The sequence below is a fragment of the Nelumbo nucifera genome, chromosome 1 (assembly GCF_055504915.1).
Source record: "Nelumbo nucifera cultivar China Antique chromosome 1, China Antique-T2T, whole genome shotgun sequence".
Classification (NCBI taxonomy): Eukaryota; Viridiplantae; Streptophyta; class Magnoliopsida; order Proteales; family Nelumbonaceae; genus Nelumbo; species Nelumbo nucifera.
The window spans coordinates 118,465,653-118,484,019 of record NC_142649.1 but is presented as its reverse complement, the minus strand read 5'-3'; the positions used below and the strand labels follow the sequence as shown (position 1 = coordinate 118,484,019).

At 35.7% G+C, this 18,367-nt stretch overlaps 1 protein-coding gene across 4 annotated transcripts in view; it reads left to right on the top strand.

The window, feature by feature from the left end:
- The first annotated feature begins 6,837 nt into the window (after nucleotides 1-6,837).
- Nucleotides 6,838-18,367, top strand: part of LOC104601745 (nicotinate phosphoribosyltransferase 2-like) — a 39,230-nt gene continuing 27,700 nt past the window's right edge. The window contains exons 1-6 of one of the 4 annotated variants that reach the window (XM_010265203.3): nucleotides 6,838-7,154; nucleotides 7,289-7,502; nucleotides 8,636-8,783; nucleotides 11,348-11,467; nucleotides 17,173-17,307; nucleotides 17,388-17,449. In XM_010265203.3, coding sequence (XP_010263505.1) covers nucleotides 7,345-7,502; nucleotides 8,636-8,783; nucleotides 11,348-11,467; nucleotides 17,173-17,307; nucleotides 17,388-17,449 — 623 coding nt within the window. In that variant the 5' untranslated portion in view covers nucleotides 6,838-7,154; nucleotides 7,289-7,344. Of the gene's footprint in view, nucleotides 7,503-8,635; nucleotides 8,784-11,347; nucleotides 11,468-17,172; nucleotides 17,308-17,387; nucleotides 17,450-18,367 lie in introns of all 4 variants that reach the window. The other 3 variants (XM_010265202.3, XM_088893990.1, XM_088893984.1) reach the window with 3 other exon arrangements.

Sequence of the window (18,367 nt, the reverse complement as noted above, 5' to 3'; positions counted from 1 at the left end):
AATTTTTTAAAAATAATATCAAAAAAGGACAAAGTTACTATTCATCATCTTCTTCTTATAGATTATTCATCAGAGCCGCCCGCCGCCACCTCTGGCACGCCTCCGCCCACCTCTGCCTCCACCTCTATCCTTCATTTGTAAGTCTAAGAGGAGGAGAACGCTCGTTTCCTCCATTTTCACTGCTATAGAGACGCACGCCACCAACAATAGCTATAAAGGCCACCCATTCCCATGTTGTTTGTTTAACGAAACAATATAAAAAAATGGCATCAGGCGTTGGATTTCATTGACATGAGAAGCAACATTTTTTGCCACAGACCCATAGAAAACAAGGGAAAGCAACTATGTACCGGGAAGTTATGAGAGGATAGGAAATGGTTGAAATAATTGACTGAGAGATACGCCGTTACAAGTTTTAAGCGGTAGTACGCATGCACCTGAGTCACGTAAGGAAGAAAAACAAAATTGCAAAAAACGATAAGGAAACAGAAGGCTAGACTCAAATTTAATGAAAAGTAATTCAGTAGACAGACATCGACAAGTGGTGGAGTTCGGAATCCATGAGTGTCACAAAAAAGCGGTCCCTGTCTTGGCCATCATCATCATCGATCGTCAACAGATAAGTGTTAGTTGTTATGGGGGTGTCCGGGCTACAGGTGTCGGCATCCCAGGAAATGACGTCCCCTTCGCCGTAGTATAAGCTAGAAACAGAGTGGTCGTCTAGGGATAGCGACATCATGGTCAAGGAGAACCGGTTCGACGATAACATAGTCATTCTCAAATGGCTTTTCCAAACCACATAAGCCCTACTTTCTAGATTTGGGGAAACCAGTGGATTTGGACATGGCCACTGTCTATGGTTTAGGGAGAGTCATGAGTAAAATTTTCTTTCTCACTCACTCCCATTTGAGTAGTGAGATTTTCTTTATATAGAGGCGAAAGGGTATGAAGTTTAAGAAAGATTTGAGAAGATGTTTCTGTGACTACTGGCGACAATCGAAGACGACAGCCGGAGGCATGCTAGAAGTGACGGCGGGTGGCTTTGATGAATAATCTACAAGAAGAAGATGATGAACAGTAACTTTGCCCCTTTTTATATTATTTTTAAAAAGTTAACTTATTTTTGAAATTTTGTTAAATATATTACTTTTATTGATATTAGGACTCAAAAGTTGTCGTTATTTGATATAATCCCAATATTTATTTTTAAACACGTGGCATATGATAGAACATACTTTTTGGAATTTGGATGGTGAGTTTTGGAATGCATCACTCCACGAACATGTAGAATGCCACCGGATTATGGTGAAATAAAAAATCATGGTTTTCAAATACATCAAAATGGGGGTTTGGTGTTTTATAAGAACATTACACTTTTTTAAAGCACCGTATGGACATGCCTTACATGATCAACAAGAAGTGCATTTTTGAAGAAATGGGAAAGCTCATTTTAATAAATGGATTTGGATTAAATGACGACTTAAGTTGCGTTTGGCATTGTTTGTAGTCTTGTTTTTTTAAAGAAACAATTGTCATCCTAGTAAAAACAAAATCATGCATATTGGCAAACACCCCCTTAGTTTTAGCATGCAAAAAATTAAAGAAAGAGAGAGAGAGACTAAGGGGGTTTTCAATATCATGTTTATATTGTGCATGGGCCCATTTTGGTCCCGTCCACGACAATAAGTGGTGTTCATTTCACTAGAGATGGTACTTCTCCCTAATAACTTGTGGACAGGGACTGTTCCAGACCAATTTCTTGGCAATACTTATTTTTTGTGGATGGTCCCCATCTACTGGTAGACAAAAATGGGCATGTGATATCATACATTGCATGCCCTAGTATTTGTTGTTTTTTACTATTATTTAAAAAATAATTATTTTTTAATAAATAATTCAATATTTTTATTGAATTATTTTAAAAAATTGTTAATAATTTTTTTTGTTATTTTTAATTATTTTTCTACTTGTTTTTTTTGTTAAAATAATTTTTTATTAATTAATATGACTTTATCGATGATATTTGCAAATTAATTTGGGGATAGTTATTTATAATCAATAAGTAACCACAATTGTGGATTAATGCAAACCACACCTACATAACCACAATTGTAGGTGTGGGCTGATTCGGTCTACACAATCTATCTACAATTCATAATAACTATAGATTGTGGTGTGATGTGGAATATGGATTGGTCCTTGCTATAGTGGTGTGGTGTGGCCGAGTCCACACTTACCAATTTCTCGTCCACGAAACAAAACACCCCCCAAAAAGTTGATTGTGCAATTTTTTTGGCCAGCTTGCTATGCAATTTAGGTCTCGATTTCCCTCACTCTCATTCAATTTATGAATTAAATATTCACTTTAACCTTAGTAAATACTCATTCATGTTAGAATATAGCTGTGATGGAACATATGTGGTATTAGATGGAAGGATGGTAAAATAGTGTAAAAAAGTATATACTAGTATTTGAGAATATTGTTCATGATTGGATTATATAGCTAATTGTACACATATGTTGTTTGCAATAGATTTACAATACGTTAAAGGAGACCACATTGGGATTTGCTGCTTTTGCAATTTATATGCATCACTTGCTACATAATTATTAATGAACAAACACACCATGTTTTATGCACATAGGGTCCGCATGACAATGTACCTGATAGGGGTGAGCAAATGGGTAGATTCTACTTGGAACCAAATGGAACTGACCTCAAACCAGCCTTGAACCGACTCTACCCAATTTGTTACAAGGTAGAGTCTGGTTTCAAATTCTTGGAACTGTCCCCCACCCAGGCGATTTTAGGGTCTAGGGGTTTGCTTATTGTTTTAAAAGGCTTAAGCCTTGAGGTGTGAGGCGTACACCATGAGGCGAGGCACACAAATTTTGCCTCAAGGCTTAAGCCCCACAACTTTGATATGAGGCTTAAGCCTTTGTTAGAATAAGGTGTAAGCCTCATGCCTCAAGGCATGAGGCGTAGCTTGAGGCATAAAAAGGCGTAAGCCTCAAATATCAATGATTACATAATTATTTAATGCAAAAAATATAAATTTTTATAATTTAAAACATAAAGAAAAATGCTTCAATAATTATAAGCCAAATAAAAAAGTAAAAAAAGAAAAACAAATAAGGAAAATCAAATTCTATTAGTTTTTCTTAGCGTTTTAAGAGAGTTCAATGCAAAAAGGACAAATTATTCTTAGTTTCTTTTGGATAAATCAAGTGAGGTTTTTCTTATTATTCTAACTATAATGCCTCAAGTTTGTTATTTTTCACATTTCTTATATTAATGAATCTTTTTTCTTTTTAATAATAATAATATTAATAATGATGATGATGATAATGATAATAATTATAAATCAAATCAACTAAGTTGTTCCCTTTTTTCTAAATTGGTTTTTTACATGAAACGTAAAATGTTTAGAATTGTTAGTTGATTAGTTATTATTTTATTTAATGCTTAAATGTTAAAACTTATTGCTTATAAACTTATAGCTTATGGATTTGTGTACTTTCTATCATTTTAATTTGGCATATTATATGCTATTTTCATCAATTTACAAACTTCAATTATTTTTTCCTTAAACCTTGAGGCTTACTCCTCACCGTTCTGGGTTGTTACGCCTCAAGGCCCTCAACTATGCCTTCAGCCTTTTAAAACCTTGGGTTTACGCTACATGAACCGACCTTGGTTGGCCTTCGTGGAACCGACCTTGTTGGAACTTGCCTTGAAATAAACCCCTAGATACTTTTGGGGATGTATGTGAAGATTTGAACCCAAGCATTCGTGGTTACAAAGGCCATGGTCTCACTTGACCATTAAATTACTTAAGTGATTTGATCATTTGTATTCATTTTAATATTTGAATGTGTACAATAAGTAGTGTAAAAGGTAATATTTACAAAATTTAAATTTAATTTATAAGTTTTTAACCATATAATTATAATCTACATATTAAGTTATCCAATTTAATCAATAAAGATAATATAAGTTTTAAACTATATATTATATTTATTAAAAATCAAGTTTTTAAATAACATGTTTTTTTTTTTTTTTTTGTGAAGAGGGAGAGTAAAGAAAGTACAGGTTCCATGGGTAGACTCTAGAACCATCAAGGCCAAAATCGACCTTCACAGGCCATGTCAATAGCCTTCTCCTTTCTCGATTACCCCAATCCTAGCTTCTTCTTCTCTCTCTCTCTCTCTCTCTCACTTTTCATCTATATCAATCTAAGGAAAATTTAATAATTATTTAATTATTATAAAAAAATATGCAATAACTTTTAAATATTTATTAAAAACACAAAAAATAATTATAACAGAATTAATAATGTTTAGATTATTAATAATTTTATATGAAAGTCCTAACAAAACTATGTAATAACAATATAAATTATAATTTTATGGATTAAAAATTTCAATAACAAAGTTATTTAAATAAAAGAACTTAAAATTTTATAATATTATTTAAATATTTCAATAAATAAATAATTTAAATATTAAAAATATATAAATAATTATATAACAAAATATTTGATATTATATAATTACTAAATATTATTTTAAAAATTTCAATAACAAGATTATTTACATTTTGTCTAAATAATTAAACTTTAAAATATTTTTAGATATTTCAATGGCTAAATATTTTACATAAAAACTATTAAAAATAGCTAAGTAATTATATAAGAAACTATTAATATTATGTAATAACTTTCAAATAAATAAAATTTAAATAATGAAAAATTTTAAATATTTTATTGTATTCATTTCATAATTATTGTATTTTTATTAATTATTTATTGTATTTTCATTATAAATTTGTTTTCAATAATTATGTATTTTTGCTATAAATTATCAATAATTATTGGAGATTAAACTATTGTTATTTATTGGAGATTTAACTTTTAACTTATTCGAAATTAAGAGTATTCACGGGTCAGTTTGGTTGGATTGTAGATTGTTTTACCAACCAAACCAAATTGGTCGGGTTGGGGAATTGATCACCTGAAACCAACCAACCATTAGTGAAAACCGACCAACTCGGTTGTATCAGTTTAGGTCAATTTTCAATTTGGTTGGTTGGTTCAAAATATTTAAACTTAAAAAAAAGTAAGTTTAAATTAAAAAAAATACAATGATATTATTAAAAAATAAATTAAAAATATTAAATTTATAATTTAAAAAATTTTAGATATTGGAATTTTCTCACTTTCTCGTATTTTATATATATGTATATATACCGAAACTGACCCAAACTAGTTAGGTTAGAAAGTTGCGGAACTAAAGCCAACCAGAAATACTAAAAAACCGACTAATTCAAGTCGAGTTATTTGGTTTCATTGTTTGATGAACAACCTAGTTAAAATTAATTATTATTATTTGTATGTTACGAAAAAAATATTAAAAGTAAGATATCAAGTATAAATAATTATTAATTATTAAAAAAATAAAATATAAACAATTATCTATCATTATGTGTTTCTATTGATTAGCTTTTACTTCATATATATTAAGTATATATCAACTATGAGACATGAATTATATATTCATCAAATAAAAATCGTCATAAAATGGTGTCATGCCACCTTCTATGGTTGATGTCAGAATTCCACTAGAGCACTTGTTCCAAATTCAGCACCCATCCAACAAGACGTTAGATAGTTGGGAGTTGGCTCCGCATTGGCTTTTGGCTTTTTGGCTGTTTGGAAAAAAAATAATAACAATAAAAAAACAGCCAGGAATCATAGGCCACTCCATTAAAAATTATATTAATTACATCAACTACCCTTTTACCCCACACCCTTACTAACACATGGAAGTTTCAAAACAGCTGGGGCTGCTATTTTCAATAGCGAAACTTATCCCACAAGAAGGTGACATGTCCGATCAAACCAACGAATGAATTAATGGATGACCAATTTAATAATGCATATTTAGACAAGCTAAAATCTCTCTTTTAATTAATTTATGATTTATGATCCTATGATCTCTACTGCAGTTCAACATTAGGAAAAGAAATTTCTCATGTCATGACCATCGGTTGAATTCTCTGATGGTCTATATATGTAGTTTCCTATGATGCTTCTCTACCTAACGTAGTGGACGGGATGAAAGCCTCCATATTTCATATTATAATATAGTCAATTAAATGGAACTACAGCTGTGTTAGTGTGCTTTTTATGAGACCGGATCTATATCTCACACATGGCGTCTCATACCATTCCATTGTGTATTGGGAACATTTTATGTATTTATGTGTTATTATTTATGGGAGATATTTTCAATGCATAATGGGATGTGCTTGTAAAGTTGGTGTGAGAAGCATATCCCAATTCGCTTTTTATATATCTGCCAAGTACAGGTAAGGCTATTGAATTGAGATCTGCACCTCACAAATGTTTTAATTGATATTATTTTTGCCCTTAATTGATATTATTTTTAAAAAATTAAGGATAGGCAACAAGCGGCAGCGGATGGTGAATGGATTGCAAGAAGAAGAAAATGAACAGTATTTTTGTCCTTAATTAATATTATTTAAAAAAAATTAATTTATTTTTGATTTTTTTTTAAAGTATTACTTTTATTAATATTAAGGCCCTACAATTTCCTTTATCTGTTATAACCCCTAAAAAAAAAGCTTATGAGAAATGAACCGGGGGGCCGGGGCGTCAACCGGTAACCAATCAATCAACTGGTCGGTTTGGGTTTTTGATTAGTCAAGTAAAAGCTTTTCAGTATCGTACCTTTTCGGTATCAGACATAGATATTGGCAACGCAAATGGCAACCACTCAACTTTTGTCTTTTCCCTTTCGATCAACCTTTTCATTGGAAGAGAAAGAGAGGGAGAGAGAGAGTAAAGAAAACGTTTGCTAGACGATTCTATCTGCCCGTGAATCGTGATAGATTCCTACCACGGGCACGTTCGGGGATGCTAATTGAAGCCTGAACGACCCCGGACCAATTAACCGCCGAGTGGCAAGTGTGGCCAGAGGGATCTTCGTGGTTAACGGCCTCGACATCTCTTTCTTTTTATGAAGACTCCACAGACGAGTGACGCCAAGGCGGCCTCTTGTTTCTTCTCTAACTATAAACACCTAAGATAAAAGCCTCCTCTCCTCTTCCGGTTTTCCCTTCCATCAGTCGGGTTTCTTTCGTACTCTTATCTACCTATATGCATGTCTGTATCTGTCGAATATATAGATTTTATAAAATTAATTAATATATGCATGTGTATGATGATATAACGACCTTCTGCGGCTAATTTAAAATCCAATCCAGGGGTAACCTGAAAGCGAACAAGAGTGAGAAATAACCCTAGATTTTCTGCGCTAACAATGGACGCGACTACAAACGGGTCCAAGCAAGAACGGTCGTCGAGTCCCAAAATCGATGGACCAACGAATTCCATGGTTACGCCTCTCCTTACAGATCTCTATCAATTCACCATGGCTTATGCTTATTGGAAGGCCGGCAAGCATCTCGAACGTGCTGTGTATGTGGGCTTTCATTATCTTTCTCTGTTCCGCCTTTTCCTCCTTCCTTTTATCTCTTTTTTTTTGCCTGATTCTTTTCATTTATTTACTTCTTTCCGTTTCTTGTTCAATTCTAATGGAACAAGTATTCTTGAATTTATTGTTTGGATTGAATTTGGGTTAAACTTGTTAATAAAATAAGACTGATATAGATGCTTTTATTAATTGGTTAGGGCAGAATGAGATGGTTTCAGTTGTTTTGTATTGTAGAATTCTTGTAAGACAAGTCAGGAATGACTAACGAATATTTTGTTCTTTTTGGAGGTTGGCTGGCTGAGAACTCCCTTTGCCAAACAAGAGTGTGTACTTGTTGTCTGAGGGCGGACAACTTATTCATCCCAAATTGGCCATACAATCACCACCATTGCAACATATATATTTTTTTGATGTAATGAGAGCTAAACTTCACACTGAGAGCGTAATGCTCTTCATTACATCCTCGTGGTTGTGAATGAGCAATGATGCCCTATATTTAGGTTATGAAAAACTTTTTATTGGTTGTCCTTATACAGAGCTGGATGTCCTTTTGGCTTTAAAGGTGACATATTTCGTCCCCACGGGGTTGGTGTTTGTGCTTAAACAGTAGGCTTGGATTAGATCTGCATGCATACGTTACTTGTTTTTTCTCAGTCCTTATAAGCTTGACAAGGAATTTGATGATGGTCAACATATAACACAAATAATCCAGTCAATATTTAGAGTTTTAGTGATGGGCATTTAAATGGTTATAATGTTAGTTTTCACAAATTTTGGGTACATTTATTTATTTATTTTGGATGTGTAGTTTTGGGTACATTTATTGTTGCTTGGATTGCTAAGTCACGTCTATTTTTTCTTGCATGTATTATTTGAAGAATCCCAATATTTTCTGCAGTGCAATAAGCCGATAATGATTCTTCCCCTTCCATTTTATATCAAGGTTTGGTTGGGGATTGATTATATATGTATAAAACAGTACTTACTCATCCTATTTGGTAATAATTAGCATCATGAATAAAGGTGATTCTAGCAACTTTTTCACATGCCCTATGAACTATTTATGTATCTTGCTTTGAGAAGTGATTTTCTTTTCCTAATATTGGGTATGTTTCAGGTTTGATTTATTTTTCCGTAAGAACCCATTTGGTGGTGAATACACTGTCTTTGCTGGTCTAGAAGAATGCATTCGTTTCATTGCTAATTTTAAATTTACAGAGGATGAGATTTCATTTCTCCGTTCGTCCTTGCCTCCTAATTGTGAGGTAAAGTAATTTCATTAATTATCTTGGTGATGTTCTGTTTCAAATTTATGCTCACCTCAAATGGTTGGGGTTACTTGAGGCTGAGTTGAGTATGTTCTGGTTCAAATTTATAACTTGAAGTTGTTTAAATTCTATATTTCTGTTGGAGCAAGAAACACCTAGAAGTATCTAGGTTTTAGTTCCTTAAGGTCCATATATTTTCATTTAACAGATGTGGCTCTAGACATAGTGGAATCTTTTTTTCTCTTCTGAACAAGTATTGTATTGATTAAGAAAACAGATACAAATGACCCTTTGTAGAACAAGGAACTGTGCAAGGGACCTGTAAAAGACCAAATGTGATTAACCAATCAGTTCACCCCTCCCATAATCCCGTTACAGAAATCTGTAATTTAAGAGAAGAAAGCATCAACAACAAAGACCTGTTATAGGGTTTACTACTTCTGTAACTTAAGAGATCAATCAATTTAGTTGGAAGCCTTTACAAGATAATTGCAAAGGTACTTTCGTTAAGACTGAGAGAAGCACTCCCCTCATTCATCTCAAAGTTTTAGGAGCTTTTTGTTCAGGATAGACAGATCACTCATCAAAATCTAATTGCAAATTGAGTGTTTGGAAGAGATAAAAATAATGGAAGAAGAGCCTGGGTTTGCAAATTAGATATAGGGAAAGCCTATGATCATGTGGTTTGGTCCTTAGATGAGGTACTTGAAAGATGTGGATTTGGTAATAAGTGGAGAATTTGGATTAAGGGTTGCCTGAAAACTGTTCATTACTTTGTTTTAGTCAATGGGGAAGTGAAGGATTTTTTTCCCAGCAAAGAGAGGATTAAGACAAAGTGACCTCCTTACTCTCTTCCTGTTTACCCTAATTGTTGATGTCCTTAGTTGACTAATATCCAAGGCAGACAGTCTGGGTTTGATTAGAGGTTGGAGGATTAACAACAGGGAAACAGTGGTTTTACCTGCAATTTTCTGATGATATCATTTTGTTCTTTGAGGATATGGGGGAGTAAGGAACATGCAATTGCTAATAAAATGTTTTGGGGGAGGGAGTCTTCAATCTTTAGCACCCTCAGGAGATTCTCGTTATGGTCATATTTTCTGGTGCTACTAAAATTAAGACATTTTGGAGTCATTCCCCTATGTACAATGCTGGAAGATATGGAATTGGGCCTCACATCATGTACCGGATTGCAGTGTTTGAGGCAATTGCATGCCATTTGATTTGATCCAATCTGTATGGCAGGATTGCTTAAAAAGAAACTGGAGAACTAAAGGGATTATAGGCTGGGGAAGAACAGACATGGGTTCTCTCATTATTGAAATATGGTTCTTCTTTTTGCCTAGGGGATCAGCCCTTGTATTTCTGTAGTCTCCTTTCATCTTAACACCAAATTATATTCCCTTTTTATTTTATGGAAAAATTCTCTTTATATTGTAGGAATACTTAGCCTTTTTACTCATATTAGTGCTGAGAGGCAGTTCTGTAATTTGAACTCATTTAAACTCATAAGTATAAATAAAGAGGGAGAGCTATTCACTGGGTCATCTCATCCTATTCATGGCTCACTTCATGTCCTTTCTTCTCTTCTTTGAAACTGATGAGAACTCAGGGAACACCAGAATCTTCGATCCTACTATGGCTCTGATACCATATTAGGATTGCAGATGTGATATTTGATGGAGAAAATAAGAGAGAAAACAGTAAGGTGAAAGAGAAGAGAGATACGAAGAAGAGAAGGAGAGGAAGTGAGATGACCTAGTGATTGACTCTCCCCTCTTTATTTATATTTATGTGTTTAAATGAGTGCAAATTACAAAACTGCCCCTCACTACTAACATAAGTGAAAAGGCTAGGTATTCCTACAACTATCAATAAGTTAAATTTTGATGGGTGCAGATTCGGAAACTCAGGCGCTTACCGGTGTTGGAGGAGTTTTTCAAGACGAGTACAGGGCTATTCTAGCTATGTACTTTGGTCCTATAAGAATCAGTATCTCCATAAAGGCTGACCTGCTTGTGGCCTTGGCGCCTTGCAAGGATTAAAACTCAATTCTTGAATCACAGAAGCATACAAGTGGAAGGTGACTCAAAGGTGGTGGTGGGCTGGTAAAAAGAATAAGCGAATGAACATTGGCAATATAGACAAGTTTTAAAGAAAATCAGATTGCTAACAAGGATAATAAATGTCACATTTACTTGGGTGTCTTGGGAGGGGTGGACTGGACAGGACATGGACCTAACCATTGGCTTTTTTTTTTGCACAAAGTGGTTGCTCTCGGACTTGAACCTGCATTCTCTTGTTTGTATGGAAGTATATGTATATGTATTTTTTATGTATGTACCTATTTATATACATTCTTAGGATATCTTCATCTACTTATGTATTTAAGAATATGGGGATGCATGTCTTAACATGTGTGCCTACTAGATGTGGATACCCTAAATGATTTTCTCTTTGTTAGAAAAACACATTACGCGATATGGTATATTTAATTCAATATGTTCTTCTTTAGCTGTTTTATATGTCATTGATTAATCACATTTCTTTCTCCATTGTAGGATGGCTTTTTTGATTATCTTAGAGGAATTGACTGCTTTGGTGTTGAAGTTTATGCTATTTCTGAGGGGTCAGTTGTTTTTCCAAAGATACCCTTATTGAGGGTTGAAGGACCAATTGCAGTGAGTACTATCAAATTTCTGTTTATCTTGGGATTGTTTGAAACATTAGTGACAAATATTCACAGTAGTCGATCAAGACTACAATTAGTCTTGAATTCAAAAGAAAAAAAAATGAAGAAATTTCAAAAGAAAAGAAGAAGAGAAGGAGAGAAGAGAAGAAGCACACGAAGAGATTTTTGAAAAGAGAGAGGGTTGGTCATAACATCAGCCGACCCACTCTTAATATTTATATATGTTGATTAATTGTAAAAGGGCTGAATTGCCCTTATTGCTTACATGGCAAATAAACTAATAATAAAGCTGAAATAACTACCAGCTAACACTGACATAACTAACAGAAATATGCTGCCATACGAACATAGTGGGGACCACATCAGTGTTCTCTACACTCCCCCTCAAGTTGGGAATAGATATTTGTCATTCCCAATTTGCATAGGTCTGCCTCTAACTTCTTCCTTGGAACAGCCTTGGTACACCCTAAACCCTAAACCCTGTTGGAGGTGATATATGGGAGACACTTCTTGAGATGAAACCCTTTCTCTGACAAAATGTCGGTCTACTTCAATATGCTTAGTTTTGTCATGCTGTACCAGATTATGAACTATATTAATAGTAGCTTGATTATCATAATACAATATTAAGGGCATCTCATAAATAATACCCAACTCCTCAAATAATGACTTCAGCCATAGGATTTTAGCCACATCATTAGCCATAGATCTATATTCAACTTCAGCACTAGAACGAGAAACAACACTTTGTTTCTTACTCCTCCAGGAGACAGGGTTACTTCCTACAAAAGCACAATATCCAGAGGTAGACCTTCTATCATCAACACTCCCAGCCCAATCAACATCTGTATAAACCTCTATTTTCATGTGATCATTATTCTTGAACAATATACCTCTACCTGGACACCCCCTCAAGTATGCTAATATCCTCTCAACTGCAAGGAGGTGAGTAGTTCTAGGAGAGTGCATATATTGACTGACAACGCCGACTGCATAACTGATGTCCAGTTGTGTGAGACAAAGATAGAGGAGTTTTCCAACTAACCGTTGGAACATAGCTTTATCTTCAAGTGGCTCTCCATCCTCTACACTGATATTGTGATTCTGTTCAATAGGTGTATCTGCAGGTTTAACCCCCAACTTTCCAGTTTCTTCCAATAGATCTAGAACATACTTTCTTTGAGAAAAAAATCCCATGTTTAGATCTAGCTACCTCAATACCCAAGAAGTATCGTAGCTCTCCCAGATCTTTCACCTCAAACTCTTGATGAAGGAGTTGTTTAAGAGACTCAATCTCACTGCTATCATTCCCTGTCACTACATATCATCCACATATACAACAAGCAAAGTCAAGGAAGAGTCCACTCTCTTAATGAACAATGTATGGTCTGACTGGGCCTGTACAAAGCCGAATTTTTCAAGGGTTTGTCTGAATCTATCAAACCAAACTCTAGGGATTGCTTTAGTCCATACAAGGCTTTATTCAACCGGCAAACCTTCTTTCCTGTCTCTGCATCATAAATTATAGGAGGTAACTGCACGTAGACTTCTTCCTGTAAGTCTCCATTGAGGAAGGCATTTTTAACATCTATCTGGAACAAGGGCCAAGAGTAACTAGTTGCAAGGGATAACAAAACTCTAATAGTGGTCATCTTTGCTACTGGAGCAAAAGTCTCCAAGTAGTCTATACCATAAGTCTGAGTAAATCCCTTTGCAACTAACCGGGCCTTATACCTTTCAATGAAACCATCAACATTATGTTTCACAGTAAATACCCATCTACATCCAACCGGTTTCTTCCCTTTAGGCTGGTCAACTAGCTCCCAAGTATTATTCCTCAGAAGAGCATCCATTTCAACCTTCATTGCATCTTTCCACTCAGGAACTGACAAGTTTTCCCGCACTGTTTTGGGGATAGGAATATCAGCAATGGATGTGAGAAAGGACCTGTAAGAGGGGGACAGGCGATCATAGGACAAGAACTGGGAAATACAGTGAGCTGTGGATGTGATGCAACGCCGTTTGCCTTTACGGACTGCAATGGGGAGGTCAAGGTCATGCAAAGGAGGTAAGGGTGCAACAGTGGAAGGTATCTCAGTGGGACCTGGATTTGATAAAGGGACTATGGTACCTGGATTTGGATCCACAGAAGGAACTGGGGCTGGCTTGGATTGCTGATGACCAAAATCAACCTGCCTCCACTGCCTGTGATAGACTCTCAAATCCTGACACCTCTGACAACCCTCCCCATTACATCCCTCATCACTCAGTGGAACAGGTAAAGGAACTTTTGATGAGTAAACCCCACTCTCACTACTCTCCCCCTGAGGAGAAACCCTAGGATAATAGGGTACCTCTTCAAAGAAAGTAACATCCATCGAGACAAATCTCCTTCCAGAAGTAGGTTCATAGCAACAATAACCCTTTTGAGTTTGTGCTTAACTGAGAAAAATATATTTGGAGCCCTTAGGATCAAATTTGGAACGATGAGGTCCAAGAATCTGAAGAAAGCAAGTGCAACCAAAGGTTTTAAGGGGAACGATAAACAATTCTTTATCGGGGTATAGAAGGGTAAATGGAGGCTTCATGTCAAGAACCCGTGAAGGAACTCGATTAATGAGATACAGTGCTGCAAGAATAGCATCTCCCCAGAAACGAATAGGCACATTGGAGTTAAACATAATGCTTCTATCCACCTCCAATATGTGCCTATTCTTCCTCTCAGCAACCCCATTCTGCCGTGGTGTATAAGGACAAGTACTCTGGTGAATAATCCCATGATCAAGCAAATAAGAGGCTAATGAGTTGGTAAAGTATTCTTTTGTATTATCGGATCTGAAGATTTTGATTTTGACCCCAAATTGGGTTAAAATCATCTAATGAAAGATCTGGGTCAAAGCAGGTACATCATCTCGAGAACACATAAGGTAAACCCAAGAAAAACGGGTATAGTCATCAACAAACAACAAGAAATATTTGTATCACCCCATAGCAGTGATGTGATACGAGCCCCAAATATCGGTATGCACAATATCAAGAGAATTACTACTTTTGTTACTCAATGAATAAGATGTTATACAATGCTTTGCAAACTCACAACTCTCACATCTCAAATTGGACATCTGAACAGACTCAAATAAATTTGGAAACAAACTCTTCAAAGACCGAAAGGATAAATGACCCAACCGATTATGCCAAAGCATAACCTGACTAACAAACTGAGAAACAAAGGACTTCCTATCTTGACTATCTTCCCAATGAGAACTCTCTCCGAGCAGATAGATCCCATTCGTCTCACGGCCAGTCCCAATCACCTTCCTTGTCTCCAAGTCCTGAAAAACACATCAGTCAGGGAAAAAAGTTACGGAACAATTCTGATATTTTGTAATGCTACTAACTGAAAGCAAGTTAGTATTAAGCTTAGGAACATGTAGAATTGAAGATAAGGAAATGGTATTAGACAACTTGATGTCTCTCTTGCCAGAAATGGGAACAGGGGAATCATCAACAATGGACACTTTATCTCTACAAGAAGATAAGTGATAGGTAGTGAACAGTGATGGCAAGTCAGTTATATGGTCAGATGCACCTGAGTCTATTACCCAACAATGTTCAGTGTTACCTGGAGTTGAAGCATGATAAGCTGAGGCCCGAGTACCTGAATGAGCAAAGGCTGATGTGGGAGGAGCTGATGGCGGCTGAGATGATTGAGCTGAATTCCCAACTTCCTTTTTCAATTGAGTCAGGGCAGCCCGGACAGCAGTTAGGGTGTCTAGAGGCATGCCTTTTGTGCCCGATGAAGATGCACAATCAGTATTAACAGCCATATTAGCATTACCCCTTTTGTTCCTGAGTTTTGCTGGAACTATATGACGGTGCAGCTTCCAACATGTGTCTTTAGTATGCTTAGGTTTCTTGCAATGTTCACACACTAGATCCCGCTTATCTTCCTTCTTTATATCCCTCTCCGTATCACCCCCAGACTTAGGTTTAATTGCTGCCAAGGCTGGTGGGAAGGGCTGATGCTGCATCATAACCTTTCTCCTAGTCTCTTCACTATGCACTATGGAGTAGGCTTGAGATAAGGTCACACTATCCCTTGTTAGTAGTTGCTGTCTCACAATATCATAGTCAGGATTCAGACCAACTAGGAATTCAAAAACCCTATTAGTTTCAACTTGCTTTCTATAAGTTTGTGCATCCTTTTGACTTTCCCACTCAAGTGTTTCTAGGTGGTCAATTTCATGCCATAGAGATTTCAAGGTAGAGAAGTAAACCGAGACTGGTTTCTCTCATTGCTTAAGGTTGTTAACCTCACACTTCAATTCATTAGCCCTAGCAACATTAAGGAGTTAGGAGTAAGTCTCTTTCATGACATCCCAGATTTCCTTGGCTGTTTTTTCCCACAAATAGTTCCAGCTGATATGTGGCTACATTAGAGTTGCGCAGCCATGTCATAACCAAATAGTTCTCCTGAACCCATTTGGTATAAGTTTGGTCCTCCTTGGTTGGTTCTTTCACATCTCCCAACAAGTAGTTGAGTTTTCCTCTACCCCCAATGGCCATCATGGCCGATTGAGCCCATTCTAAGTAGTTTGATCCATCAAACTTCACAGTTGTAATCTGAAAGGCATTCTCAGACATGTTACCAGAATTGCTAGTCCCAAAAACACTCCCCCTAATTTTTGAACTCCATTCTTGGTCAAGAATTAATAAAAAAACCCTTTTTTAAACTACTATAATAGAAAAACAACACCCAAACAACTGATAACAACCGGCCTAGGTCTTCCAAAGAACAAAGAAAACAGAATTCTGTACGAAACCAATTCAAAATCTGATCTGAAACCAACAACAATTCTGAATTTTAGGGTTTTCTCTCAAAACTCTAAAGGAAAAACACAGATTTTCCAGCCGCACCTCTCAGAATAGACCAAGATGATTTTTTTCAAAGTTATTCTCAAGAAAAACTTACTTTATGAAAGAAAATCTTTGGCCACCACCTTCTGTCTGATGCAAAATCCTAATCTTGAGGATCCGAAGCCTTTTCTGATTCTTCCTGACTACTGGAACTCTCCCAGCCTTCTACAATCTTCTTAGTAGCAGCTGCACACTGCCAGTAACCTCTAAGAATCAACCGATCCTCCTTCTTTGTTGAAAAACTTCTAAACCTAGGAGATTCTCATGTAGTCAATCTAATTAGACTAACATCAGAGCTCCTAGGTCGGCTCTGATACCAAGTAGTTGATCAAGACTACAATCAGTCTTGAATTCAAAAGAAAAAGATTGAAGAAATTTTAGAAGAGAAGAAGAAGAGAAGGAGAGAAGAGAAGAAGCACACGAAGAGATTTTTGAAAAGAGAGAGGGTTGGTCATAACATCAGCCGACCCACTCTTAATATTTATATATGTTGACTAATTGTAAAAGGGCTGAATTGCCCTTATTGCTTACATGGCAAATAAACTAATAATAAAGCTGAAATAACTACCAACTAACACTGACATAACTAACAGAAATATGCTGCCATACGAACACAGTGGGGTCCACATCAGTGTTCTCTACATTCACCATATGTCATGTGTTATGAATGTAGAACCTTAATTGTGCTTATTTTCTAGACGGTAGCTAAAAGTTTGAAAGTTATTCACATGTTCTTATTTTTGAGTACATCACAGCTAAATATTTCTCCTTTTTAAGGTGGTTCAACTTTTGGAAACTCCATTTGTAAATCTTATCAACTATGCATCATTAGTGGCTACAAATGCTGCAAGACACCGATTTGTTGCAGGGAAGTCCAAAGTTCTACTTGAGTTTGGGCTTCGGAGGGCACAGGTTTGTTGATCTTTTTTCCATTTGAAAGTCATTAATCAACTTCATCTTTTTGAGGAAATCTACTCTTCTTTCTTATGTAGGGTCCTGATGGTGGAATAAGTGCATCAAAATATTGCTATATTGGTGGATTTGATGCCACAAGGTTATTCCTCTTAACAAATTGTTCTTTACCAATGATTTTAGTTTTAGGATATAATTTCTTAAATTTTGCTATCTTTTGATCTTTATCAGTCTTCTAAAATGGATGTCCATAGAAGTTACTTTCTTTCAGGTGGATGTTTGTATTCTGTAGATATGTAGCAAATTCATTTGTAGTTGCTTGTATATAAATCACCTTATCAGGTATCATTTGTAATGATAGTGATAAGAAAATTTCCACTTGCATGGAGAACATTTGGTGTACTTTTCATTGGGGATATCCCTCTCCCAAGTTATCTTAACTCTTCTGATTATGCATTTGATCCTGGGGCATCCAGCCCATTCAAACCTGACATCCCAAAGAAAAGCCTATGAGAAGCCCTAGTCCATAGAGATCTGCAAGTCTGCAACTCTGATGTCTGATCCTCTTATAGGAAGGCCATATCAACAGGAGTTATATATTTGTTCTCTAGTAGTTAGATTGTAGTCTTTGCTGATTGGAATTCAGTGTTGTCAGTTTTAAGAGTTTTACCAAGGAATTATTTGTAGGAAGTTAAGTTCACCACTTTCACCTGTCCTAATTTTTATACTTTTGAGTTTTGACTTTAATATTTGTCTTTGAAAATATCTTTTAGCTATCTATCTAATGACTCCAAGATCTCATAGATACAGTGTGATTTAGGAAATTCATTACTAATTTATTGACATGGTGTTAGTTCATGACAGCATTGGGTTTTTATAGCAGCCAAGTATTTTTTTTTAGATTCTACATGCATGATTTATTTGAGTTTTTATTTCCTCCCCCTCCTGCCCTCCACCCCCCATAGAATGAATGCTGCTGAATATACATGATTGGCATGATTTGCTGTGAGTTAGAGAACTTTGATGGACTTCTTAAAGCCTTTTTTTTATTTTTAAATTT